General features: G+C 36.0%; 4 protein-coding genes across 7 annotated transcripts; 2 read left to right on the top strand and 2 right to left on the bottom strand.

Moving 5' to 3' along the window:
• Positions 1–1,004: 1,004 nt before the first annotated feature.
• On the bottom strand, positions 1,005–2,681 carry LOC124920154 (UDP-glycosyltransferase 86A1-like). Its single transcript, XM_047460572.1, has 2 exons — positions 2,108–2,681; positions 1,005–2,026 (listed from the first exon to the last, which is right to left on the bottom strand). Exons 1-2 carry the CDS (start codon positions 2,622–2,624, stop codon positions 1,110–1,112), a joined length of 1,434 nt encoding a protein of 477 aa, XP_047316528.1. The 5' UTR covers positions 2,625–2,681; the 3' UTR covers positions 1,005–1,109.
• Positions 2,682–2,879: 198 nt separating this feature from the next.
• LOC124920152 (TSL-kinase interacting protein 1-like) lies at positions 2,880–7,067 on the bottom strand. Of its 3 annotated transcripts, none has more exons than XM_047460570.1 (14): positions 6,928–7,067; positions 6,429–6,611; positions 6,260–6,342; positions 6,124–6,171; positions 5,910–6,019; positions 5,729–5,813; positions 5,362–5,641; positions 5,045–5,161; positions 4,785–4,936; positions 4,435–4,685; positions 4,306–4,357; positions 3,839–4,210; positions 3,540–3,722; positions 2,880–3,326 (listed from the first exon to the last, which is right to left on the bottom strand). In XM_047460570.1, the coding sequence occupies exons 2-14, from the start codon at positions 6,580–6,582 to the stop codon at positions 3,204–3,206; spliced, it is 2,010 nt and encodes a 669-aa protein (XP_047316526.1). In that variant the 5' UTR covers positions 6,583–6,611; positions 6,928–7,067; the 3' UTR covers positions 2,880–3,203. The 3 variants fall into 3 exon arrangements, with proteins under 3 accessions (XP_047316526.1, XP_047316525.1, XP_047316527.1); XM_047460569.1 differs by having other exon boundaries at positions 5,015–5,161; XM_047460571.1 differs by having other exon boundaries at positions 2,880–3,373; positions 5,015–5,161.
• Positions 7,068–21,913: 14,846 nt separating this feature from the next.
• On the top strand, positions 21,914–23,746 carry LOC124920155 (protein CWC15 homolog). 2 transcript variants are annotated; one of them, XM_047460573.1, is made up of 8 exons: positions 21,914–22,045; positions 22,336–22,508; positions 22,588–22,694; positions 22,768–22,809; positions 22,894–22,978; positions 23,080–23,182; positions 23,271–23,371; positions 23,452–23,746. In XM_047460573.1, the coding sequence occupies exons 2-8, from the start codon at positions 22,378–22,380 to the stop codon at positions 23,573–23,575; spliced, it is 693 nt and encodes a 230-aa protein (XP_047316529.1). In that variant the 5' UTR covers positions 21,914–22,045; positions 22,336–22,377; the 3' UTR covers positions 23,576–23,746. The 2 variants fall into 2 exon arrangements, with proteins under 2 accessions (XP_047316529.1, XP_047316530.1); XM_047460574.1 differs by having other exon boundaries at positions 21,976–22,045; positions 22,353–22,508.
• A 648-nt stretch (positions 23,747–24,394) lies between these two features.
• LOC124920156 (membrane magnesium transporter-like) lies at positions 24,395–25,656 on the top strand. The gene is made up of 4 exons (XM_047460576.1): positions 24,395–24,531; positions 24,613–24,665; positions 24,768–24,868; positions 25,358–25,656. The coding sequence occupies exons 1-4, from the start codon at positions 24,459–24,461 to the stop codon at positions 25,440–25,442; spliced, it is 312 nt and encodes a 103-aa protein (XP_047316532.1). The 5' UTR covers positions 24,395–24,458; the 3' UTR covers positions 25,443–25,656.
• The last annotated feature ends 1,465 nt before the right edge of the window (positions 25,657–27,121 follow it).

Raw genomic sequence — 27,121 nt, forward strand, 5'->3', positions numbered from 1 at the left:
TTATACTGATGAAACTTCAAAAGGAAAACCTATCACATCCGGGCTTTTTGCGGGCCCACTTTCGAGTTATGTGGGCCCATGCAAGATTATTATTATTATTATTAAAAAATAACAAAAGTTTAGGGGCTCTTTTGATCTTTAATTATATAGGTTTTTTTTTTTTTTTTTCTAAAGAATCATGTTTAATGAAATTTCAAAAAAAAAAAAAAATTTTATGGTGTGAAGTTAAAATATCTTTTACTTTTTAAAGTTAAATTAATTTTATATAATTAAATAAAGGTTATTTTTAGTATTTAAATAGATAAAAGAATGATTAGATGGTTGAGTTTTTGGATAAAAATTAAGAAAAATTCAATAAATCACTTAATCAAACAAGCCTTTAGATATTAATTATTTTAATAACTTTGGAAAATAATGATAGTAGAAGCCGGAAAAGTTACATTCGGGGAGTTCTCCTCAACCTCGTAAAAAGACAAAGGAAAAGCACCTAACCGGAAGAAAGAAGAGACCGAGTCAGAAGAGGGAGGTCAATCTATCTTCATGTGAAGCTTGGGTTAAAGAGAAGAGGAATGGAGTCGCTCGAACAAAGGGAGAGGATCGAAAATAGCTCGACTAGAGGATAAAGATCGATGTAATTAAGTCGATCATAGGATTTTAAAGGATCATTATTCTTGGTTAGGGGAATAAGAGAAAGGGCAGTTTAGTGTAAAAGATTTTGGTTAAAAAAAATAAAAATATATTAATATATAATAATAAAATAAAATAAAAATTATTTTAGTATTTTTAGTGAATGAATTGTGTGAAATAATAAGAGAGGATAAAATTGAAATGTTGTTTTTGAATTTGAGTTATTGAAATAAGTAGACTAAAATAAAGAAAAAGCTAAAATCCAATGTGTATACACTATTATTTTTGAATTTTAATTAAAATTATTAAAATTGTAAAAAAAATAAAATAAAATTATTCATTCAACAACTAAATATCAAATTGAACATGGTAAAGAAAAAACTAAAATCCAATGAATATTATACAGTACTAAAAAAAAATATTCATTCAACAACTAAATATGAAAGCAAATACATTGAAAAATAGCAATTCTCTAAATTTCATTATTTGTGTTGAATATGTTCTACCTTCACATTCAAGTCTTCAATAAAATCTCTCATGTTTCTTTCTGAAGAACCATTAGTAGCTAAAGCATCCTCCAAAATTATTTTAGTTTTCTTGATTTCATTCCTTAACTCCTCGGATGCTTTTCCATTCATGAGAGCATCGATTTTATCGGCTACTTCTTTTCTCGTAACCAAACCATTGTCACACAAGTTTATTCCGATTTTCCAATCATCCACGACTAATTTCCTATTTGTAAATTGATCGGTCAACAATGGATAACAAATCAAGGGAACAACACACCAAATACTCTCCAATATCGAATTCCATCCACAATGCGTCAAGAAACCACCAATAGATGGATTGGAAATCACATCAATTTGGTTGCACCATGGCACAATTAATCCACGACCTCTAACATTTTCCTCGAAGTTTTCAGGCAAGTAATCAGTGTCATTTGAACTCACAATATCCGGTCTAAGAACCCAAATGAAGTTCACTCCACTAAGCAAAAGACCATGGGCAATCTCCATAATGTCATGCCTAGAGGTGTGAGCATAACTACCAAAAGATATGTACAAAATGGAGCCTTGGCTTTTGGAATTAAGCCATTGGGTGCAATCTGACTCTGCCCACATGTTTGTAGCCACTGGACCCTTGGTGAACCCGTGAGGGAAAATTGGTCCAATGGCATAAGTGGGTTGTTTTGTATGGAGGGTGGATATCGTATTTGGTTCCAACTCCTGAATCGTGTTGCAAATGATAAAATTCGCTTTCTTTACGTCGGTGAAGGCTTTATAGATGATTCTATGAACAACCGACCATATATCAGTTGATTTTAAGTAAGACATGAGATCAGTTGGATCAATGGCTTGAACTCCGGGAATGTAATCAATTGTATCATCACGAAGATTATCTAATTCATCAATTATACCACCAATTATACCAAGAACATCAAATTATAAGCTTTGAAAAAGACATGGTTAAAGACAATTACCGACGGATGATGCAAAGTGACCATTTTTCTTCAACAACTCCAAGTGATAATACAATGTAAGAACCAAAGCCGGCTCCGTCCAGAAAGAAACATTGACAAGTTCATATTTCTCTGCTACCATGGAAGCCCACACGAAGAAGGTATCAGCTATCAAGCAATCCACCTTCTCCGAAGAACCCACAATTTCTCCTACCACCTCATCAACATGGGCTGAAAAAACATGCAGAACTCCCTCCATGAACTGGTCGTGATTCAGAGATCTGTCAAATCCCACAGGAAAACCGTCGCTAACAGTCCTGTAACGGATATCAAGCCCGGATCCCCTGGCTTCAGCAAAGATGTCGGAATCAGAGCCGGAGCTGTTGGAAATCTGGCGGTGGACGGATTGGGTGTTGACGAAAGTGATGGTGAAGGAGTAAGTGGAGGCTAGTTTTATGGCTAGGTTTACAAAGGGGATAACATGACCTTGGAGAGGATATGGGATCATTATGGCATGGATCTTCTTCTTCTCCTCCATTTTTTTGGAAACAAAAATCAGACCTTTGAGACTGGATTACAAAGTGTGACTGATTGAACTCAACAAGCTGCTAATAAATAATGATATTGCAGGCCCCATTTAAAAATAGGAATACAAATCTCATTTTGGATCTCTATTTGATAAACAATTAATCATTTCTATATTTTCAATGTCAAGAATAATACATCATGTTAAATGTTTCTGATGGATATGAATGAGTGGTGGTCGTGGGCTGACATCACTATATCACAAACATCTTCAGCTTGTGCATCAAATTCTACAAATAAAACAAGATCTGTCACTGTTTGATGCTGACATATCCACCAAAGTTTATTTGAAAACAATCCCATGTGAAAGGGCCCAAGAGACCAAATGATTTGATTATAGATTTGTTATACAGTTGTTCCTCATAAAACATGAGTTTTGAGATTTATCATTTGTACAAAAATAGCAGAAATCGGTAGTTGAGTAGACATGACCCTTTTTTTATAATCATCGGTTTTTCGTTTCTCTTCTTACTGTCACCCAAAAACAAAGTTAGGGCAAAAAGAGCTCCAACTCCAAGTGTTGTGTTGTTCCTTATGTACTGTTTTGAAGAAGAAGTCTGTTCATGCTGCCAAGGCTATTGCTCAAGATTACATCTTCATTGTGGTGGTATCTTGACGAGCAAAAATCCAACTCTAGTGGTCCAAAAGAGTCAGGTTGTCACAAGGGCAAAAATCCAACTCTAGTGGTCCTAAAGAGTCAGGCTGTCACAAGGGAAAAAATGCAAATGTATCCGTTACACATCTAAAGATTATATATTATCATCACATGAGCTCGTTTAATGTGTGGGGGTTTAATCAAAATCTTGTTTGATGAAAAAAGATAGAGATATTTTCTGAAAAAACCCAAAATCAGGTCGAGTTTATTTACCCAATATATATCAGTAAGACCATTGAGATCCTTTGAAGAACTCTCCATTATGGGTGAATCTAACGGACAATCGTCTACGAGATCTTCATTTGCAAAACCGCGATCATTAGCAGACTTTCCATTAGAATTGATATGTTCATCAACAGATTTGTCATCTAAAAGCTTCTCCAAATTAACCAAATCCTGCACCAAAAGCCTTAAATATTTACTATCACAATTATAAATTCTTATCTTCTAAAAGCTTTACTATCACAATTATTAATTCTTATCTTCTAAAAGCATAAATTTACTATTGTGACCTCAGAAAGCATGTCAGATCCTGATTGATTGACTCCACCAATCTCTCCATAATTCTGAGGAGAAAACGAATTCTTCCGGAAGGAGAATGCATCACATGTTTCTTCAGCATCCCAGATTGAATGTTCCAAATTAGTTTGTTTCTGATGAAATTTTTGCACATGAGCAGCAATTGCAGCATCAAACGAATCGCAGTTGAAGGATAACTGCTCCTCAAGGTTTTGACAGTTTCTAGATTGAGGCCGATCAACATAATTTGAAATTACATCTTCAAACACCACCTCTGATAGTAAATCTCCCACACTTATATTAGTAAGACTATCTGCCCATTCCCCAACTGACAAGGAGGTTTCATTCCTTAATCCCCAATTGTCCTGAACAAAAAAAAGTAAGGGCTTTGTTTGTTTCTATAGAATTGGTTCGTAATGAGGCATATCGTTTAGCTGTGATAAAGTAAAATACAATTTACCTTGTTATCCTCTTCTGTTGACGCTGGTTTATTTTTGGAAATCCAGCCATACCTTTTAAAACAGAAGTAAATTAGTAGTGATGAATTCACGTAACTCTGGAAAATTGAAATGAAAGACCTAAAATAAACCTCAAGCGGAAAACTGGAGGGCTACCAATCAAGCCATGTATATCACCAGCACAATGTACTGAATCTTGACTCCATCTCTGATGATGATCATTCATCGTTTTCTCTATTTGATCGTTGTTGTAAGGGAAAAGTACTAGTTCTCCGGAGGCTACTATGCTACAGTTTCCCCATTTCCGGTTCAGATGTTCCAAAACAGACGAAATTTTCTTTCTTATCCCGAGTGTAAGCTCTAGATGTGGATTGTGATTATCCTGTAAGAAGATGATCATCTCATATCCTCATTCTATCCTTATCTTCAAGTATATTCTAACAATTAATTTTTAAATCTAGTTAATGTTATTTCCACTTACCATTTCCAAGGCTCTTCTTGTAGCTTCATCAACTGGGAATAGCTGAAGTTTAAGTTTGGCAGTACTTCGTACATTACTAAAACTGAACATACTTGGTCCATCAACTTGCACAAGAGTACCATCTTTTCCAGCACAATCACAAATCTCTTTCCCTATAGAAATTGCAAAATCGCGATAGCGTTACAAAGTTGAGATAGACATTTGTAATATTTTATTCTCAAATTCATTACTTGGTAGACTAGTTACTGTGGAGTGGACACCTGCATTCTCTTTATCAACAGTTTCCTTCTCTAGATGCTCAGCGGCATCTGCAACCAGTGAAACTCCTGCCATTGCTGCCTTCTCCCATTTCTTATATGAAGCAGTTGAAGCAATACCTGATCATCATCCAACAATTGGCAAACAAGAGTTAATTACTTTTTCTTTTTGAAAAATAATAGTTATAATTCAAATTCCAATTCAATTCCTATGTTTGGAAAAACTAAAATTAAATCATAATTCTAATTCTTATACCAATTCTATCACTCCAGATATAACCTAAATTTAAGTAAGTTATTATAGCATATAAAGAGCTTACTCGGTTTCTTCCGTTGTGTCATCTTTTTGACTGGGATAGAATCACCTTTGCAGTTGCTCCGATTGACTCTCAAATTTGCATTGAGTCTTATTGAAGATCTTTTTACTCCAGGTTTAATAATGTTTCGAGTATCAACTACAACGACTTTACCAGAATGATTATCATGTCCCAATACTCTGGAGTGATTTGATGCAAGTGAAGGAACTGAAGGAGGAAAGCTTTCTTGGTCAGATTGCTTTCTCCTCCTGCCTTTTCTTTGGTCTTTCAAGAGTTGGTTCTCCTTCATTCCAAGACTAATATCTCAGTTCATTATTACAGAAAACCCTAATAAATGGAATATAGTAGAACATTATTACAAAAAACTAACCAATGTCTCCACGAATATCTTGAACCTCCGAGGTTTCAAATGGAGCTTTGAGGTTTTCCAGCTAAACTTTTCCAAGACAGACCACCTATAGGAAAGAAAATAAATCTTTCTCACCTAGATTTTTTAACTTTTGCTAAAGAATCCCTTATGCAAAGGTAATGAGTGAAGTCCAGTCAGTTACCATCGAAGCATAGCAGCATTAGTATCTTTTGAGTTTTTAGCATCAAGGCAAACCCCTGGACCAAGCAGCTTGTTCATGCGCTTCACTAGCCGATAGTAATAATGTCGGACCTGAGCATTACAAGAAACCAATTTAAAAAAGATAATCATCAGAAAGACCATTTGTAGATGAAATAACCACATGAAGCATGGTTAGAACATCCGAAACAACTCACCTGATCCTTGTTTTTGGTCTGAACAAGACAGGTGATCTTCTCAAAATTCTGTGTAAACAACATATTATAGATAAGCCAGACCATATCATATGAAAACTATGAGAATTCACAAAGAAAAATGTCATCAGCTAGATACCTTGCCAAATTGTCGTAGTGCAGTAAAGAATCTTTCCTCCTCTTGACGAGTCCAGGCAGCCCACTGGCGTGTTTTCTTTTTTACTGCATTATGTAACTCAAAAAACTAATATACAGAATGCACTCAATGAAGCAAAATCAAATCATGTATCTCATAAGTTAAGTTATACCTGGCTTCTGAATATCAGGGTTTTGAGACGATGCAATCATATGACAAGCACCATCTTTCTCTATAACTAGAATACTCTCATGATTGACACATGACTTACAGTTGAAAAAAGCCAGTGGCTCACAATTAGGGGCATTTTGTGGCTCCATTTGCATGTTAATCGAACCGATATCCGATTCTTCTCCTTCAGATGATGCAATATCCAAAATCCTAAAACAAGTATCCAAGTTAGAAGGATCACTTGGCATCTAAAAACCAAACATACAATCTCAAGAGTTGTTATACAATCCATGTCTCATCAAACATACCCACAAAACCTATGATTGACTTTAAACGAAAGAGTTGAATTACATCCAAAATAGAAGAAATGGGCGAAAATTAAACTCTAGAATCTGAAATTAACCGAAATATCACAGAAACAGAAAGGGAAAATAGAAGATCAAACGAAAAAATTTGCAAAATTGAGAAGTTATACATTATATGAAAGTCGATGAAGATACCTGAGAATGATTGGGAATCGAACGATGATTAATCTTGATTCTCAAATTCTGAATCTTTGTAATCTTTAACCTAACTTAGCTTCTGTTCGACGTCGGAATTCCGGTTCATAAGCATATGATCAAACCGGATAGCGGTTCAAAATAGACAAAATAACGGTACAAAATCAGTTTGGAATTTAAACGGATCTACTCCACCCAGCTATCCTTTATCTCAACTTTTTCTTTTATTCTTAGAAAAATCAATAATATATTTCACAATTTTCTTGGATAAATAAATAAAGAGACATGATACAAGTTGGGGAACGAATCCGTCAGCGAATCCTGCTGGCAGACACGTAGGTTAAAAAATAATTTTTTTTTTTCATGTAGGATAATTCTCCCTCATTTTAAACTCTCTCATTTCCTCTCAAACTTTCTCTCTCTTCAATCTATCTTCTCTCAAAACTCAAACGGCAACGGCCTTTCATCTCCGCTCAAAGCTCAAACTGCCTCTCTGTTTAGAAATTATTTAATCTAAACACGCGATAAAAGAATATATAAAGATATAATGGTAAAAAATAATAAAAAACACAAGTTATAACGAGGTTCGACCAACAATGCCTACATCCTCGTGGAGTGGTCCATTCTATTGATATTCAATTGAATAATGGTCCAAGTAACCATAAGTTACAATGTCTCTATTTATAGGAGTACATCAAAAGTCAAAAGACTAAACTATTACTCTAAGCCCAATAAAGGCTTAAAGCCCGATAAAAGGCTTAAAGTCCAATTACAATATATAAACTCTAATTAAATATGAGCCCAAAACCCAACAATCTCCACCTTGACGAATACCGCGCTTATTGAGATGTGATGAATAAATTACAAATCTCCACCTTGACGAATTTCACGTCTTTTAGATAAAATTAGACCGGTTCACATAACTTAACTTAAATAAACCTTCCATGCAGGAACAAGGAACCGGACCGGTCAAGTTATTAAACCGAACAGGACATTCGGAACATGACCGCACAAAGAAAGGATCGGCCAAATCTTAAAACCGGAAACATCAGACAGCCGATCAGCCACAAGGCAGAGGAATAACCGGAAGATGTCCGGTTAAACCACTCACACCGGAAGCCATCCGGTTAAGTCGAATGACCGACCAGTACAAGAAGACAATTCGGGTATCTGTTGAGAATGATACCAAAGGAACAGACTGAACACTTCCATATCCATACAAGTCTGAGGAAAGTCTGCAGGCTGCAGAAGACAGTCCTATAGGATCTTTCCACTTCGGGATAAGTCAAAAAGAAGATCTTCCAAGTACAGACAACTGTTTAACAGACAGTGTCCACATTGAGTAAAAGACAAACCTAACAGGTTTGTCTTACACACCGGAAGAACAGACTGTCAAGTCTGTGAGATTGACCGTCAGGTCTGAAAAGATGACCGCAGGGTCTGAATCACTGAATCACTGAACCTCTGAACCTCTGCTCAGCCAATCAGATTCAAGGAAGTGAAATATGACCGTTGGCATATTTCATCTATAAAAGGGGCAGTTGAAGAAGAGTAAATGTGGGACAATAAGAGATTCTAAAAGCATTTAATTTACAAGTGAAAAACAGTGTGTTCTATCTCTAGAGAAAGCCTAAGTGCTAAAGTTGAAGTGTGTGTGTTTTACAATTTCGGTGTAAATTGTAAGAGTGTTATCGAGCAGGAAATAAGTCTCGATCGGATTGTACTTGTATTCCTTAGTGAATATCCTTCTCGCGGTTTCGAGAGGAATGGGTGACGTAAGAGCTTTATCTCCGAACATCCATAAAATCTGTCTTGTTACTTACTTTCTGCCGGTTCCATTTTCTAACCGACTGACACCGCTCTAACCTATTTAACTCTATTCAAACCGGACCGCCAGGTTACAAAAACCGACCCATCAATTTTTCAAACCTTCATCATCCGAAACCGGTTCTGCCTATCATACAAGTGTGCTGCTTCAACCTGAAACAAACCTCTTCCGCGCTTGAACCTAGTTCAAGGGTTTGTGACAGTTTGTGTAGTATTGAAACCCCGGTGTTAATCTCTAACCGGATTAATCACCACCCTTTGAGTGAAACCCGCTAACCGGCCCAACCCCGGTCCTCCAGCGGCGTCCTAGATCCTACCTCGGGCTCCGCAATCAGCCTATTCCCAATGAACCTTGGAAACATAAAGATTCTCTTCTCCAATAAGACAAAACTGACATTTAATGCTAACACTTTCCCTCCAAAACCGGATCTATATAAAGAGAGCTTTCCTAATCAAATTAACACACCTCAAATCTTGAACTCCCTCTCTATCTACCATCAAAACTTAGAATCATGCCGAGCAGAACTCTAGGAAACTTTTTGAGCGTCGATTTCGAATCATGTATGGAAGAGTGGGACGGAAATCATGGGAAGGAGATCATGTTTGAATCTCTCATCGACACCGGCCTTCGAACCTTTCTCGAAGAATCCGGTCCCATTCTGATTTTCTGATTGAGGATGTCAAGGCCTTCTTCAGAAGCGCTTGCATCAGGGGAAACTACATCGTCTCTACGGTGAGAGACCATACTTTCTAGCTTGATGAGGCCGAATTTGCCAACTTGTTTAACTTGCCCACAGAAGGATTCTCTGACTTTCCAACTCTGGAGGGAAGTGAGGCATATTATCACGCACTACTCTTCTCTAGAACCGTTGTTCCGGTGGAAAACTATGGGTTAAAAACCCGCCTCGCTAATCACACTCAGCTCCTTCTTGAGATTGTGACCCGGTCTATCCTTTGTCAATCTCCAAATCAGCGGTACTCTAAGAACACATACAACATCATGACCCATATTGTTAGTAAATCAATCATCAACTGGTCAACGGTTATTTTTCAAAACCTAAAAAACATGGTGCTAACCAAAAGAGGTCTCGGTTATGCTCCTCACATAAGTAAGCTGATTCTCAAGTACCGGCCTGAGTTTGGACCGGGCACACCAGCATCCCCTTCAAACATCCTTGACATAGATGCGGTGGAAGAAAGGTTTTCTAAAATGGTTATTACATAAGTTGTATCTTTCCATCTTATGAATGTTTGTTTTCCCACCGATCTATCTTTCGGTTTTTATTCTGTAATGTTTATTCAATACAATTCTATTTAAGTTTAAATGACCGGGTCATCTGAATATTCTGAATATCTATCTAAGTAACCGGTTAACATTGTCAAAATAACCGCGCTTCTATCCGGTCTCAAAGAAAAACCGCTTAAACTCAAAAGATTGCAAAATTCTGCTTACTCAAATAACCGGTTAACTTTAGAAAACCGCAGCATCAATTGGTTTCAAAAGGAGATTGCGTCATCAAAGTCGAAAGCGAAAATCTTGGAGGGAAATTTCCCGCCCAAATCTCCCGCTCAAATTTCCCACCTGCTGGTTTACCGCCCACAGATTGGCGCCTATTCGATTACCGCCTTTGGTTTCCCGCCCACTATTTGCCGCCTATTCGGTTTGGAGGGAAAACTCCCGCCAAATGTTGATGGGACGGTTGGGTTTCCAAACCGCACCTATAAAAGGGGCTCTCGGCGACTTCATTTCACTCTCACGCGAAACAGCTTTCTCTCTCTAAGCTCTCAAACTATCTCAAGCGGTTATCTGCTCTTATATTCTTCAAACTCTCTCAACTCTCTAAGATGGGGCGCAACTCGGTTTTGTTCAAACACATGACTCAGGTGGATTTCGAGGAAATCCGACAGAAGGGAACGCCTGCAGCAAAAGGAGTTATTAACCGGGTAGTCGAGGCCGGACTTGAGTACTTTCTCGGCGGTCCCCATATTCTATATAGAGATGCTGTTGAAGAATTCTTCAACACCGCAACTCTTTCTGGCGACAAGATCACCGCGACTGTAAGCGGTACTGAATTCGAGCTAACCGAGGAATCGGTTGCAGAGAGCTTACGCCTTCCAACAGACGGCCAAGATGCATCATCGGATATAGAACTAACAACGTTCGAAGCAGCTTGCCAGATACTCTCAGCGACTAAGGAACCGATAAAAGTATCCGGTAACAAAGCAACACTGCGACCGGAGTACATACCGATCTGTGATATCTTCACAAAGGCGGTTCAGGCAAGAGGAGGAAACTACAACAGCCTCACCAAGGCCAAAATCGGGATGCTAGTCGGCCTGATAGAAGGCACAAAAGTGAACTGGACAAAGGAAGTATTCAACAACTTGAAGGATATGGTGAAACTGGACTCAACCCGGTCATGGGGATACGCCATCCCTCTTGGTAAAATCTTGCTTCACCATAACCTCAACATCGGTCCCGGTGTCATCATCCCAACAAGAAGGTTGATAAGATCCAAACACTTCCTAGAGAGGAAGCAGCCGACCCCCGGTTCCACAGGTGGCCGAAAGAAGGCAACCGACAAGAAATCGGCCCCGGCGAAAGAAAAGACCGGAAGCAAGGGCAAAGAGAAGATAGTATTCTCGGAACCGCCATCACAAACAGAAGAGGAAGAGTCGGCTTCCACATCTGAACGAACCGAATCTGAGAAAACCGATGAAGAAAGACCGAATGATGAAGAGCATTCGGGCCCAAGTCCCGATAATACCGGTACGGGCGCAAATCCTGAGACCAAAGAGGCCGATGAAGAAAACAGTGAAGAGGAGGAGGAGGACGACCAGACAAAGGCCGATACTATAGCGCCAAATCCTGGAGGTCATTGCACGGCGAGCTGAAAAGGTTGACGATATATACCGGGAATGGCACGAGTACCGGTTCAGCAAACTTTTTAAACACATTTTACCGGGCTTCACCGACGAAGAATGCTTCAAAAGAATGAAGGAGATAGAGGACGCAGTCATGAGCCTCACAAATGCGGAAACCATTCACGAAGCTTTAGGCCGAACCGCCATCATAAGACCGCGAGCCCGGCTACAGAAGCTAACCGTACGGATCCGGAAGATTAAGGAAAGGTACGAAGAGGGAACAACGGAGGATACCTTAACGCCCTTGGTGTTAGAAAGACTTGAGAAAGCGAGAGGGGAACTCGTTGAAGAAATTGACCGGCTGGAGGTGATGTGCAGACAACGCGAAATACCGCACTCTCTAGCTCCTCAAATCGACAAGGGTCAAATTCATGGTGCTACACCTCCTCGGGGGAACTCGGTGATAAACGAAACCGATGAAAGGGCGGAGCCTCCTCTCACCGGGCAACTTCAACATGAACAACCGGGAGTCTCTAAACCGGGCATTACAAAAGAATGGGTCAAGATCCTTCTCCAAGAATTTGCAGACTCAACGGTTCACCCGTTAGAGGAGAGGATGCAGAGAACCGTGAGCATGGCACTCCGGTTCGCCAACAATACGAGGAATAAGCTCGTAATGACAGATGACCGGTTCTCACAAATCGACGCTGACTACCGGGAAGAAGCGGTTTTGCGCGACAACCATCTTAAGCGAACTGCGGCCTTGGAAGAAGACAACTCAGGAATAAAGAATGACTTCGATCGGCTTAAAAGAGAGACCGAACAAAGATTAAGAGAGGTCACTGAGGATCTAGTCGGCACGACACTCAGCAAGGTCTCGGAACTGGAAAAGAAAATGCGGGTCTTGAAGACCGCAACGACAAACTCGAGGCTGACCTCAAGGCGCTGACCGCACAAGTTGATAAATTACTCAAGGCCAAGTTGAGTGCGGATGCAGCGGTTGTGGAGGCAAATGCCCGAGCGGCTCAGGAAGTCCAAGATGCGCTGGACGACGAAGCGAGAAGAGAGAAGGAGCCTCCGCAACTCACCGAAGAAGAAAGAGTCGAGCGCGAACGAAGAACAAGGGTTAAATATCCGGGACTTGAAGAGTCCGTAGCCGCTCAGCAACGAGAAGATGTAGAGCGGCTAAATGCACAAAAACAAGGGCTCGAAGATTTCGCAACCGCTCACAAGAAGAAGAAAACGGCGGCCACTTCCTCTTCGATACCGGCAAAGCGGAAAAGAAAACCATCTAAGAAGGACCAAGTAATCGGGCTGCTGAATGAGGTCACTGACACGGTTATTGACAGTCAACCGGATCAGGCTACTCACAACGAAGATGAAGATGAAGAGCACCTAGAGCACCGGTCTACAAGACAACGAGTCTCAAGACCGGATAAGAAAAAGCGGAACAAGGATCTGATGGCCAGCTACGACTTCTCGGACTTAGAATAGGGGCTCCCTTTCTTTTAACTATGCTTATCTCAGTATTTATATATAACATTTTACTATTTTCGGTTATCTATCTATATATATAAAGTTATTTTTGAAACCGGCCTACAATTGCATTTCTACATGGTTTTGATAATTTTAAATAAAATAATCAAAAAGGGAGAAATTGATAAGATAAAAAGATAAGACTTTTCCAAATTTTTTCTCAAAATTTTTCCAAAATTTTTTGAAAAATTCTCCCAAGTCAGTTTCAAAAATTCGGTCAAAGAAAGAACCGGCCTACATTTGCAAACTTACATGGTTTTGATAATTTTAAATAAAATAATCAAAAAGAGAGAAATTGTTAGATAAAATTAGACCGGTTCACATAACTTAACTTAAATAAACCTTCCATGCAGGAACAAGGAACCGGACCGGTCAAGTTATTAAACCGAACAGGACATTCGGAACATGACCGCACAAAGAAAGGATCGGCCAAAGCTTAAAACCGGAAACATCAGACAGCCAATCATCCACAAGGCAGAGGAATAACCGGAAGATGTCCGGTTAAACCACTCACACCGGAAGCCATCCGGTTAAGTCGAATGACCGACCAGTACAAGAAGACAATTCGGGTATCTGTTGAGAATGATAACAAAGGAACAGACTGAACACTTCCATATCCATACAAGTCTGAGGAAAGTCTGCAGGCTGCAGAAGACAGTCCTATAGGATCTTTCCACTTCGGGATAAGTCAGAAAGGAGATCTTCCAAGTACAGACAACTGTTTAACAGACAGTGTCCATATTGAGTAAAAGACAAACCTAGCAGGTTTGTCTTACACACCGGAAGAACAGACTGTCAAGTCTGTGAGATTGACCGTCAGGTCTGAAAAGATGACCGCAGGGTCTGAATCACTGAATCACTGAACCTCTGAACCTCTGCTCAGCCAATCAGATTCAAGGAAGTGAAATATGACCGTTGGCATATTTCATCTATAAAAGGGGAAGTTGAAGAAGAGTAAATGTGGGACAATAAGAGATTCTAAAAGCATTTAATTTACAAGTGAAAAACAGTGTGTTCTATCTCTAGAGAAAGCCTAAGTGCTAAAGTTGAAGTGTGTGTGTTTTACAATTTCGGTGTAAATTGTAAGAGTGTTATCGAGCAGGAAATAAGTCTCGATCGGATTGTACTTGTATTCCTTAGTGAATATCATTCTCGCGGTTTCGAGAGGAATGGGTGACGTAGGAGCTTTATCTCCGAACATCCATAAAATCTGTCTTGTTACTTACTTTCTGCTGGTTCCATTTTCTAACCGACTGACACTGCTCTAACCTATTTAACTCTATTCAAACCGGACCGCCAGGTTACAAAAACCGACCCATCAATTTTTCAAACCTTCATCATCCGAAACCGGTTCTGCCTATCATACAAGTGTGCTGCTTCAACCTGAAATAAACATCTTCCGCGCTTGAACCTAGTTCAAGGGTTTGTGACAGTTTGTGTAGTATTGAAACCCCGGTGTTAATCTCTAACCGGATTAATCACCACCCTTTGAGTGAAACCCGCTAACCGGCCCAACCCCGGTCCTCCAGCGGCATCCTAGATCTAACAACGTCCCTTAGGAAATACACGAGCCGTACCCATCAATCTTCACCTCCACTCCACTCAAGAAATAAGTGGGTTCAACACTTCAATCTTCACCTTTGCTCGAGCTTTTGAAGAATCGTACCTCCACTTCCACTCAAGAGCCTTTGAAGAATAACAAACTCCACCATCACGTATATCGCGCCATCAAAAAGTTATGAGCCACACATCAATCTTCACTACTCGAGCCATTCACGAGATAATTATTATACCTCCACTTCCGCTCAAAAAGCCCTTAGAAGATAAAATCATAGAGTTTATAACACCAAATAAATTTGGGTAACCACGTTATTTTAACGCTGAGAGACATTCAACAACTCTTCCCAATCTTTGTTCATACCTGTTGACATATGCGGAAACTAGAATTAACAATTCTTTATTATGTTAAACAAATCTTTACCTTTGTTTGCCACAAACTGAATGTCTTATTTTTTAAGTCCAACAATCGACTGAAACCAAAATACCGAATAGACCCAAGACGAACTTTCATCGTCTACTTTTTCAAAAATTAGATATTTATCGAAAACTGAGAACACCCAAAACGAACTTTCATCGCCTACTTTCTCAAAATAAGATATCGATTGAAAAACGAGAAAACCCAAGACGAACTTTTATCGTCTACTTCATAACAAATAAATTAGGTTATCACGACATCTCTTTTCTCTAACTCAAGATCTGATAAAGTATTTGTCACTCATCTTGCCTTGAACGTTGCATACTCAATCAACTTGAACCTCATACTTCTCCTTGAACAAATTAGTTTGCAATCTGCTAGTTTCTTGAATCCAAAAACACTTAGCAATCCAAGAATATTATTTCAAGATTCACTATCTCTCTTCAATTGTCTTCATCAATGCTTCAAATGATCATCTATAGTTTCTCTGAAAGAATTCGAATATCCTTCCATTTGAATTGATCAAACCTTTCATCTAGCCCCTTTTTCATGACTAGGAATCTCATTCAAGGTCTCAATCATCTCATTCATCTAAACTATGATCCACAATATATAGACAATTAAGATAGAACAAAAGAAGTAACAAAATCATCACCTTCGAATTAACCTAGTCTCCCATCTAGCCCATTTTTCAAGACGATGAATCTCACTCAAGGTTTTATTTATCTTCTCATATTAGAAAATAATGCAATGATTTTTCTTGGTCGTTTGAGAGTTGCTCTCAAGATGTCTCCACCTCAACTTAAAAGTGTCTTTCATTAGTCTTCCTCTTCCTAGTCTTTCATTCATAATATGTGTTAGCTGGAATTGTTTCAATCCTTAATCACCCGCCAACTCAATGTAATCTTACAATTTGGCCTAAAGGATTTCCCACAGTCTTCATCTTGATTAGCTCTTCCAATAAGATAAGGTCATAACCAAAAGGATACAAACTTTTTGGTCCCAAATAAGTCAAATAAAATTAAAATTAGGCAGACACTTTAAGCCTCAGAAAAACAAACTTCGAGACGTCTAAACATTGATCCGACCGTTGAAAATGTAGAGGAATGAGTTACCAACCCTCTCGACAAAATCTCAGTGCAATCAGACTTTGTTTGAATCTCCCATCGTCAGTTTGATGAACCCTGTGCGGCTGTAGGCGAAAATCTACTACTAGATTTTCTCTCTACCCCTCTTTTAATTTGACTTCTTCAATAACCGGTTTCCAAAGAAAAATCTCTCCAAACTTATTTTAGCCGAGAATTTCTTCAAGTCAAAGCCCTCTCCATAGTGAAATAATGTCACCCATGTATGCCAAGACAATAATCAGTTATAATAAAACCTCCAACTAATTTTCAATAAGCATGAAGATGTATCGTTTGTTTTCCACATTCTTCTAGCAAAATCCTGCATAGAAAGAATCTAACAAACCATATATATGATTAGTGCATCCTCAACTCATACCTTATAAATTATCATTCTTGGTAGAACCCTTGAGGCATCAACACCCACTTGACAACTTCGCACCAGCACTTACTAGGATTGCCAATCAAAACCTACTCACAAGGTTTGATGCAAATCCAAATTCGGCCCTTATACACACATATCAAAGTCACACTCTTGCAAACAAATATTAAAGCCACATGCTTTAATCAGAAAACCCTTTACATGTTGCATCAACTGTCTTCCACAATCTGCAACATCGAATAAGCACTCCACCATTCTTTTTCAACTCCAATTTTCAATCTCCCCATTGACGAATATCAAATCTCTTAGAAGATAAATCACAAATCTCCATATTTGAGAAATTCAAGTCAAACAAGCCTCAATACAAATCCAAGATCAAAGCATACAAAACTTTGAGAGTTTGATTAAAATCAAATAAGGTTTTACTTGTGAAAATTGGAACAAATAGATCTTAAACCTATTTTATAAAATCAAACGAGACAAATAAAAAGTCTTAGTTGAAAAAGTCTTAGTTGTTGACGCTTCAAAGATTCTTGGCTTCTCTCTATATATTATATTATATCATAATATAATATCTATATATATGGAACATATAGAGATATATATGGAGATATATACGGAGATATATATTTTTTTCTTTTTATATTTTAATAGACCATATGTCCCAAATTAAAATAAGTCAAAAGAATATACCTCATCTTCTTCATTCTGGTGTCGCTGCCTACACGACGACTTTTCGTCACCTGCAACCATTGGCGCCTTCAAGAAGAATAAAAGACCATTGTCTTCTTCTCTCTTCTTCTCAAACCTCGTCACCCAGAACTAAGAAATATTTTAACGACCGTTGACATCTCCTTAGCAATTGAAGATTTCGACTCAAATCTTCACAGCGGCTAAATCTTCTACAACCAATGTCGTTTTCTCAAATAACTAGCAATCTTCAACAAAAGCACAAATATCAACAACTTCTTAAATGGTGGTTAGGGTTTCCGTCATATCTTCACAAATAGATTAGGTTAAACATTCTCAAAACATGCTCTGATACCACTTGTTGAGAAACAATCTAATCTAAACACGCGATAAAAGAATATATAAAGATATAATGGTAAAGAATAATAAAGAACACAAGATATAACGAGGTTCGGCCAACAATGCCTACATCCTCGGGGAGTTGTCCATTCTATTGATATTCCATGGAATAATGGTCCAAGTAACCATAGGTTACAATGTCTCTATTTATAGGAGTACATCAAAAGTCAAAAGACTAAACTACTACTTCTAAGCCCAATAAAAGGCTTAAAGCCCAATTACAATATATAAACTCTAATTAAATATGAGCCCAAAACCCAACACTCTCATCTCCGCTCAAAGCTCAAACTGCCTCTCATCTCCGCTAAAACTCTCCCTCTCTTCAATCTATCTCCGTTCATTCAATTTATCTCCGCTCAAACCTTAACCCTAAGTATCTACTGTTATTCAAACAAAATCCACTTAAATCCTAATCCTAAGTATTCGCTGATCTTCAAACGGAATCCGCTCAAACACTAATCATAAGTATCTACTGCTTTTCAAACAATATCCGCTCATCTGCTTCTTTTATTCAACTTCTTCTTCAAACGTTAATCAACTTCTTCTTCTTGAAACGTTATTCAACTTCTTCTTCTTCTCTTATCTATAAAATGTTTTGTTACTAATTAACATTTGGTTATTGTTACAGTAAGTATGTCAACAATGACAAAGAAGAACAATAAGACTTTAAGTAAAATGAAATCTTCAGATATAGATGAAAGGTAACAGGAACTTATCGTTGTTGTATTGTTTTCATATATTGTGTTGTCCTTGTTAATAAATATTAAGCTTAAACTGTTAATATTCTGTTGTATTGTGTATTAAACTATGTTGTCACGTGTTTTTAGTTATGTTGTTCTGTGTTTTTAGTTATGTTGTCCTGTCGATTACAATAATAGTGTCTTCTTTTTTATTTTGCAAAAAATTTAGTGGGGTGATATATAACATGAAGATTACCAAGAAGAATGTTGCTCGCTCTGACCCCCTACTAGTGTTTGCGAAGGCTGCTTCTAAATCCAAGACCAGAACTCCATAAAAAACAATATAACCCGAGTCTAACAATTATCGAATGAACTTAACATACAAGACCATAAAGTTGTATGAAACCAAATTATCCGAAATATTAATGTAATGGTTTAATGTTATTAGAATTAAAACATTTACTTGTTGTGAAGCAGCAATTTGTACTTCGTTTTAATGTGAAACAACAAATCGTACTTAACATTTACTTGTTGTATAAATATAATATTTATGTACTCAGGACAACATAATAATAAACACAGGACAACATATTACAAAATAAAGGACAACATGGTATAAGACACGGGACAACATAGTATTGGACACAGGACCACATAATTTTCGACACTAACATTATTTCTAAAACCTGGTTTCTTCCTTGCTTTCTAAATGTAAAGTAATGATTTATTAAATTTCATTCATAAAGTAATGAATATAACATTCATGTAATCGTTTTATTTTTCAATTAAATTAAAGTTAAAAAACAATTAAAACGGGAAATATATTATCCAAAATAAAGTTATCTTTGGAAAACATATTATTAAGCAAAGTTATCTTCTGATGTTGTCCCCACATGAGTTATCTTTGGGAAACATATTATCAGATACATGATGTAATTGACTCGACAATAATGTTGTAAATGATAATTGAGTCGAGACTGGATGAGTGGTGAAGTGTTGATTCAATTGCTCTTGCGTTGATATTGGAGAAGGATTACTTGTTGCGGTAGTATCCTAAAAAAACGAACCACTCTTTGCACATCCAACAGAGAAAAATTTTTGCTTGCCATCTGGTCCGTTCTTCGTTCCCAACTTTCTGACTCCAAAACCCATTGATTGGGCATACAATCTATAAAATTCTCGAAGGTCATTTTCAGAAACAAACGTCATCCCAACCTTGAGAATTTTTTCTTCGGTACATGGTGATGATGGTTCATCAATAAGGCTACATAAGAATACAAAAAAATAGAAATCAGCACAAAGAATACATGACAACACATGAACAACATATTATAGTAATACATGACAATATATTGGATAAAACGCATGAAAATATAGTTTAAAACACGGAACAACGTATTACAATAATACAAATGACAACAAAATATTAACATTTCGAACAACTTAAATATTTACAACACATGACAACAATATATAAAAATACAGGACAACATAGTTTAAGACACGTGACATCATAGTTTAAGACACGGGACAATATAGAACAAAAAGAGGACAACACAAGCCAACAAAAATATTAACACTTTTACACATTTTCTTGAAAACAATAGAATATTAACAGTATAGCTACATAAATAACAAAAAGTTATACATATTTATGTCCCCGATTGTTAGTTCCTACACGTAACAATCACAAAACAACAAAAAAATGTGAATATCATGAAACAAACAGAAGACATTGAAACAAACAAAGAAAAAAAGAAGTAAACTAGGATGGTAGAGAAGATATACCATTAGAAGAAGAAGCTAAACGAACAAAACACAGATCTCTAGAAGTAGTGATTTGGGAATTTTGTCTTCGGTACATGGTGATGATGGTTCATCCATAAGGCTACATAAGAATACAAAAAATAGAAATCAGTACAAAGAATACATGACAACACATGAACAATATATTATAGTAATACAAGACAACATATTGGATAAAACGCGTGAAAATATAGTTTAAAACACGGAACAACGTATTACAATAATACAAATGACAACAAAATATTAACATTTCGAACAACTTAAATATTTACAACACATGACAATAACATATAAAAATACAAGACAACATAGTTTAAGACACGAGACAATATAGAACAACAAGAGGACAACACAAGCCAACAAAAAATATTAACAGTTTTACACATGTTCTTGAAAACAACAGAATATTAACAGTCTAGCTACATAAATAACAAAAAGATATACCTATTTATGTCCCCGGTTGTTAATTTCTACACGTAACAATCACAAAACAACAGAAAAATGTGAATATCTTGAAATAATAGAAGACATTGAAACAAACAAAGAAAAAAATAAAGAAAAAAATAAATTAGAATGACAAAGAAATATATACCATTAGAAGAAGAAGCTAAACGGACAAAACGCAATCTCCATAAGTAGTGATCTCTTCAAACGAACAAAAGAACATCAAGAAGCTAAACAGAGAGGATGAAGACGAATCTAAAGAACGGAAGGAGAAGAAACTAAACGGCGTGCCGAGGGTGAAGAAAGCGAAAGAAGAAGAATAAGGGTTTTGTTTGATAATGAGCGGAAAATTAGATGAGGGTTTACCAGAGAAAGAAGCTGTAATTTTTTTTCTTTCCTCTGAGGCATTCCAGGTGGATTCGTCCTCTCATTCGTTCTCCCTATTCGTTTCTTATATCATTTCACAAATTAATTTGAACAAGTCATAAATAATCAAAATGTTATGGAATGAATCTAGTTGAACTAATCTTAAAACAATAATAAAGACGTTAATATATGGTTTGTTATTCTAATAAAGTGATTCGGTGGAAAAAATCAACTTAAAAGACTAAAATATCACGGTTCTATTTTTACCTGAAGTTCTTTAAATGAAATCGGAGAGACATGAGTGTTTTATTTATTATTGAATTGTTGTAAGAGTCTATATTTTATTTTTTTTTCTAATTTTCATAAAAATCTGATTCAAAATCCTTATAATATTTCTTATATAACTAATTTATAAAATTTATTTATTAGGTTAATCTTGGATAAAGCCTCCAAGATTAAGACTTTAGGAAGTTTCCCTATAAATGACATCTCCCAACTTCAAAAATGGGAGTTTATAAGGATAATGAAGATTTTTTATTTAATTTTTTTTTTACGTGAAATTATTTTTAATTTTTTAAATTTAATATATTAATTTTTTTATCTAATTTATTTTTTAAATAAAAATATTTATTTAATTTTATTTTATTCAAAATTTTCTCATTATCTTTTAAGCCCATCTTAAATTTTTTCAAGCCCACCCAAATTTAAGATTCGTTTTAGTCCTATAATATTTTTCTTGGTACTAGCAAGAACCAAACAATTCTACATGTTGCTAATATTTGGAACCAAACGAGTCTCTACTTGTTGCTGAAAAACAAACAAGCCCTTGATGTTTACAACCAAACAAGACCTTGATGTTTTACAACCAAACAAGCCCTTGCGTCTTTTGCTGGCTGCTGATGTCGCTTCATGTTTGTTGCTGAAACCAAACAAGCCCTAATATTGAAAAGATCGGCCTTTTCTTCTTCTCAAGGATAATCCGTTTTAGGGTTCGTAGCAAGAAGACGCGAAACCAGGAAACGAGGTATTTTTCTATGTTCCCCATATGCTGTTGTTGATGATTCATGGCCCTACAATCTTGAATTTTGAATATAGTTCTTATGTCGTAGTTTTTGGTTTCTTTGGTGGAAAGTTAAATTTCAGTTCAATAGATTCGAACCTATGCTGATTGATTATCTATACATTTATTTAGTACAAATTTTTGGCAATTGATTGGGAGCTGAATCAGACGCTTTCAAATCCTATGCTTTCTTGTTTTTGGTTTTTGGATTTTGCTAGTTTAGGTCTTGATTATATAAACTTTGATCACTGCAGGGTACTTGTTTGATTAGATAGAGACTTAAGAATAAGACAACAATGACAACTGCAGCTCGACCGACATGGGCTCCTGCCAAAGGTGGGAATGAACAAGGTGGCACTCGAATCTTCGGCCCCTCCCAGAAGTACTCTTCGAGGGACATTGCTGCTCACACGACTCTGAAGCCGAGGTTAGATTGTCTTACTTTTGTGTGTGTTTCTTCTAACTGTTTCATGATTATTCTTGATTCATATGGGTTGTTGGTACAGAAAAGAGGGTCAGGACACTCAGGATGAAGTGCACAAGAGGAACCTCCGCGATGAGTTGGAAGATCGTGAAAGAAGGCATTTCTCATCCAAGGATAAGTCCTACGTTGGTATGTATAAGTTTGACTTCTTCTTCATGTTGCAAAATTAGGATCTTGTTGAATTTTTTTCTTATGATTGCAGAGGATAGAGATCGTAGAAAAGGAAGTCATCTTTTACTCGAAGGTAAACACTGAGATCCTACTTCTGATTCAAAATTCGAAGAGTGTTTCTCGTAGGGTTTAGAATGGTTTCATAATTATTTTGCAGGGTCACGACGGGATATGGATGATCGTCTTGTTTCAAGAAATATAGATGCAGATGATGCTGATGTAGAAGTTAGAAGTGATGAAAGGTGGGCATACTAATGTTCTAGCCTCTAGGACTAGGAGTATTTTCTTCCTCTTGGTGGACTTTTTGCTAACTGTTTTTTTTATATGTTTAACTTCTGACTAGTGACGATGATGATGATGACGACGAAGATGAGGATGATACAGAAGCACTTCTGGCTGAGCTTGAACAAATAAAGAAGGAAAGAGCGGAGGAAAAGCTCCGTAATGTAAGTTATTACACTCTCTTGCAAATCGTATCGTCAAGAAAAAGAGCTATGAAAATGAATGAGTGGTTATTTTCTATGCTATTTATAGGAAAGGCTGGAACAAGAAGAAGAGTTGAAGGTTAAAGAAGCAGAGTTGCTGAAAGGAAACCCTCTTCTTAATAATCCAACTTCGTTCAATGTGAAAAGGAGGTTAGTTTGATGAATGAGTAGAATTGTTCTTTATATTTCAGGCTTTCGATCAAATTAATAGAAATATGTGATGATGATAGGTGGGATGATGATGTTGTGTTCAAGAACCAGGCTCGGGGTGAGGTGAAGGCACCGAAAAGGTTCATCAATGACACCATTAGAAGTGATTTTCACAGGAAATTTCTTCATAAGTACATGAAGTGATTTGCTTACACCATTTTAGAACTCTATTTTCATGGATATGAACAATATGACAACTTAAAGTTCTAATATACTCTGATTTTCAGTTTTTGAACTTGGCCTGTAATTGTTCTTTGTTGTTCAATGCACTTCTTGATTGTGTGCCCATGTTGAATTTTAAAGTCACATTTTGTTATTTTTGCAATCATGGTTTGTTGTTCGGAAGTTCAAGTTACAAAAGTTGGTGTCTAAAAGTTCAAAGTTCACGAGTTGGATTCCTATCATTAAGGTTTTTTTTGTTCCATTCATATCTTTTGTAAATGTACGCATTTTGGTTAATTGTTTTTTCCGACTTATTGTCATGTTTTTATTTATCACCACGTGATGATGTTGCCACATATTAATGTTACCAAATTCTTGGATATCTATGTTATTCTTTTTTATGTATCTTAAATTTTGTTTATAATTAAATTTTTTATTAACATTATTATATATTTTTAAATATGTATTATAATATAAATGAATATATTATAATTTCATAATTAATAAAATTATATCTATTAATTATTAAAAATTAATTAAATATTTTTTATTCAAAGAATTAATAATATTAAATCATGTAAAAATATATATTATTATCATTTTTTATATATTAAATTAAAATCTTATTAATTATTAAAATATAATAATTAAGAATATTAAATAAATTAAACTCTTACATCAATTTAATTAAATGTGAAAAATGACTTTTTATTCTTATTTAACATACAAAATTATAAATATATTTATATCATCTAAATATTTATATAGTTTTATTTGAAAAGAGAAGTTTTCATAGTTCTTCGGCGGCAGCAGCATTTTCTCCTTCGCAACCTCCGCCAGTCTTTTCAATCGAAGAAGAAGAATCATGGGTTTGGGTTTCGCCGTAGGTGCCCTAGGAATTTTAATCCTCTCTCATTCAGCCTACTCTACCATTCAATGTATTTCCTCTTCCCTTGTTTGATCTGAGATCGGAAAGTTGTCTTCTTTATGAATTTTGTTTTGTTTTCTCTCAATTGCAGATAGGGCTTTTCTTAAAATAACTGAAGATGAGTTTTCTGGACCACCCTTGAATGTAAAACCCTCTCTTGATGATATCGACATTACAAACAAAACCATCTATCTCTTTTCATATACATTGTATTTTAGACTGATCCAATTCTTTTCTGTGAATTAGGTTATAATTGAGTTGTTACTGGGATTTGTTTTCTGTATGTGGTCATCTCTTGATGTTCCAAACAAGTTTCTATCTGTACTTCCTGATTCTGAAGAGAACAGGTGATGATGCTTTTCATAATTTTGATATTTGAAGAAACAATCAGATTGTGGGTTAGTCTTGTTTTGTATTGTTTTGTGATGAGTGAACATTAGGGATAGTTGATTAATGCATGAAGATGTAATCAATCAATCAATCAATATGCTTATTGGTTTTGATTGTGGAAGATAAGTTAGGGTAATTGATACAAATTTCAGGAACTAGACTGATCAATGGAGTAATTGTATCCTTTAAATTGGACCCATTTGGAAACACTGATACAAATCTCATCTGGGTGTAGTCGAGATGAGATTATGTTTGAAAACAGAACTTAGTCTAATACTGATTCATACCCAAAGGGGACTGATAATATGTTTGTTGTCAATATTTCCTGTTTACTTTGGTGGAGAAAACTTACTAGAGTTCTGGATTTATTGGACGATTGAATAAATCTTGCTTTCGAGCTAGCAAAAACTAATTGATCTAACTGTATCTCCTTTATTCTTTTGTAGGATTGTTCTTTTACCTGAAAATTTGGACTTTATGATCTTCAACCATCGAGGGAAGATGTTCCCATCCAATGTTATCATGAAATGATCAAAAAGAGGATTTTTTTATCATCATCATATGATTTGAAGACTTAGAATTTAATTTTTTTCATAAGTGGGGTTAAAATAATCTGCATTTTAGTTACAGCTATTCTTACAATTCTTTAGGCTCTTTGGAGGAGCATGGTATCATGTAAGTTGAATTCCATTGACTGTTTTGGGAAATTGACATACACAAAAAATGAAATAAGTAGTTTCATATATGTAGAATTTGCGGCTTCTTCTTCTCCATTTGGCCAGTTTTAGTTGATAGAAAGTTTCACATCTTTGACAAAAATCTGTATGATTTGAGTCCAAGTTTAAATAAGATTTTTGGTATCAATTGGTGAACTAAAAGTATGTTTAATATAACTCTTGCTGGTTCAGTGTTTAGGTCAAGTTGGTTTTACATTTACTAGTACATGTTGTCTACAAATCCAATTTTTAAGAATAACTTTTTAAGGTACATCTTATGTTTTGGGCTAGTTTTTCATTAAATTTGTACCAAATTTTGTTATTAGGTTTATAATCTACCTATCCTCATACATCTCGAACTTCTCCTAACTCACATAGAGCATTTCAAATTATAAAAGTTTTAGGTGAAATTATCACTAAAAACGTGTTAAGTGCGTAACTCGACCGATATAATAGAAAGAAAATGTAAGTATTAAGGAGAATGCAACTAAAGTATTATTTGAGAGACTTATTGATCTTTTTTTTGTCTCAGCTATTTATTTTTCTAAAACTTGATTGTTTTTAAGAATTTTGATACATTTTATTGGTCTTTTTATGAACGATGAACTATTATTATATTTTCTCACATTTAATATATAATTTTTTTTCTTCCTAAAAACGTCTCAAAAACCTAAAAAGTATTGTTTCTTTAACTCAAATTCATGAGAATAGAACAGCATTGGGTGGGTTGACCCACTAAAATTTTGACCGCCCCGTTTATATATGATTGGATCATTCCATATAAGTCAGGTTTAGAGTTCATTTCATTATCTTAAACTTTTTTTTAAATAATTATTTTTTAACATTGTCATCTTCTAATAATTTATCTTAAAAAAATAAAATTAAATAACCATTTTTTTAATTTTTTTTTTATCAATTTCCAAAAAGAAAAAAACCATACAAATTCTAAAGAAAGATTGAGATAAAACAAGGTCTTATGGGTTACCCGTATTCCGAGGGAAATTTGATAATATAACCCTTAAAAGAAGGGTATTTTGATTTTTAACCTTACTAATAAAGTTTTGTTTTTTAACCTTTTTTTTAAATTTTTTCCAATTTTACCCTTAATAACCTTTTTACTTTTTTTTTTCTTTTTTCTTTTTTTTTCTTCCTTTTCCTTTCCCCTTCTCCTTCCGGGAAATTTGATAATATAACCCTTAAAAGAAGGGTATTTTGATTTTTAACCTTACTAATAAAGTTTTTGTTTTTTAACCTTTTTTTAAAAATTTTTCCAATTTTACCCTTAATAACCTTTTTACTTTTTTTTTTCTTTTTTCTTTTTTTTTTCTTCCTTTTCCTTTCCCCTTCTCCTTCCCGTTTTCCCTTTACTCCCCGTCTCTTCCTCTTCCTGGCGACACGGCGACACCGTCCCTCTCTCTTCCCCGGCGACACAGCCCCGCGCCACCGTCCCTCTCTCTTCCTCGGCGACACAGCCCCACGCTCAACCCCTCTCTT

Source organism: Impatiens glandulifera, chromosome 1, assembly GCF_907164915.1.
Source record: "Impatiens glandulifera chromosome 1, dImpGla2.1, whole genome shotgun sequence".
Lineage (NCBI taxonomy): Eukaryota > Viridiplantae > Streptophyta > Magnoliopsida > Ericales > Balsaminaceae > Impatiens > Impatiens glandulifera.

Coding starts and splice junctions, on each gene's coding strand:
- LOC124920152 (XM_047460569.1), bottom strand. CDS start 6,582: ATGCAAATGGAGCCACAAAATGCCCCTAATTGTGAGCCACTGGCTTTT. Junction 6,343..6,428: donor CCCTGATATTCAGAAGCCAG/GTATAACTTAAC, acceptor TACATAATGCAG/TAAAAAAGAAAACACGCCAG. Junction 5,814..5,909: donor AATGCTGCTATGCTTCGATG/GTAACTGACTGG, acceptor TCTTTCCTATAG/GTGGTCTGTCTTGGAAAAGT.
- LOC124920154 (XM_047460572.1), bottom strand. CDS start 2,624: ATGGAGGAGAAGAAGAAGATCCATGCCATAATGATCCCATATCCTCTC. Junction 2,027..2,107: donor TCACTTTGCATCATCCGTCG/GTAATTGTCTTT, acceptor TTGATGAATTAG/ATAATCTTCGTGATGATACA.
- LOC124920155 (XM_047460573.1), top strand. CDS start 22,378: ATGACAACTGCAGCTCGACCGACATGGGCTCCTGCCAAAGGTGGGAAT. Junction 22,695..22,767: donor CAAGGATAAGTCCTACGTTG/GTATGTATAAGT, acceptor TTATGATTGCAG/AGGATAGAGATCGTAGAAAA. Junction 22,979..23,079: donor GAAGTTAGAAGTGATGAAAG/GTGGGCATACTA, acceptor ACTTCTGACTAG/TGACGATGATGATGATGACG.
- LOC124920156 (XM_047460576.1), top strand. CDS start 24,459: ATGGGTTTGGGTTTCGCCGTAGGTGCCCTAGGAATTTTAATCCTCTCT. Junction 24,532..24,612: donor AGCCTACTCTACCATTCAAT/GTATTTCCTCTT, acceptor TCTCAATTGCAG/ATAGGGCTTTTCTTAAAATA. Junction 24,869..25,357: donor CCTGATTCTGAAGAGAACAG/GTGATGATGCTT, acceptor ATTCTTTTGTAG/GATTGTTCTTTTACCTGAAA.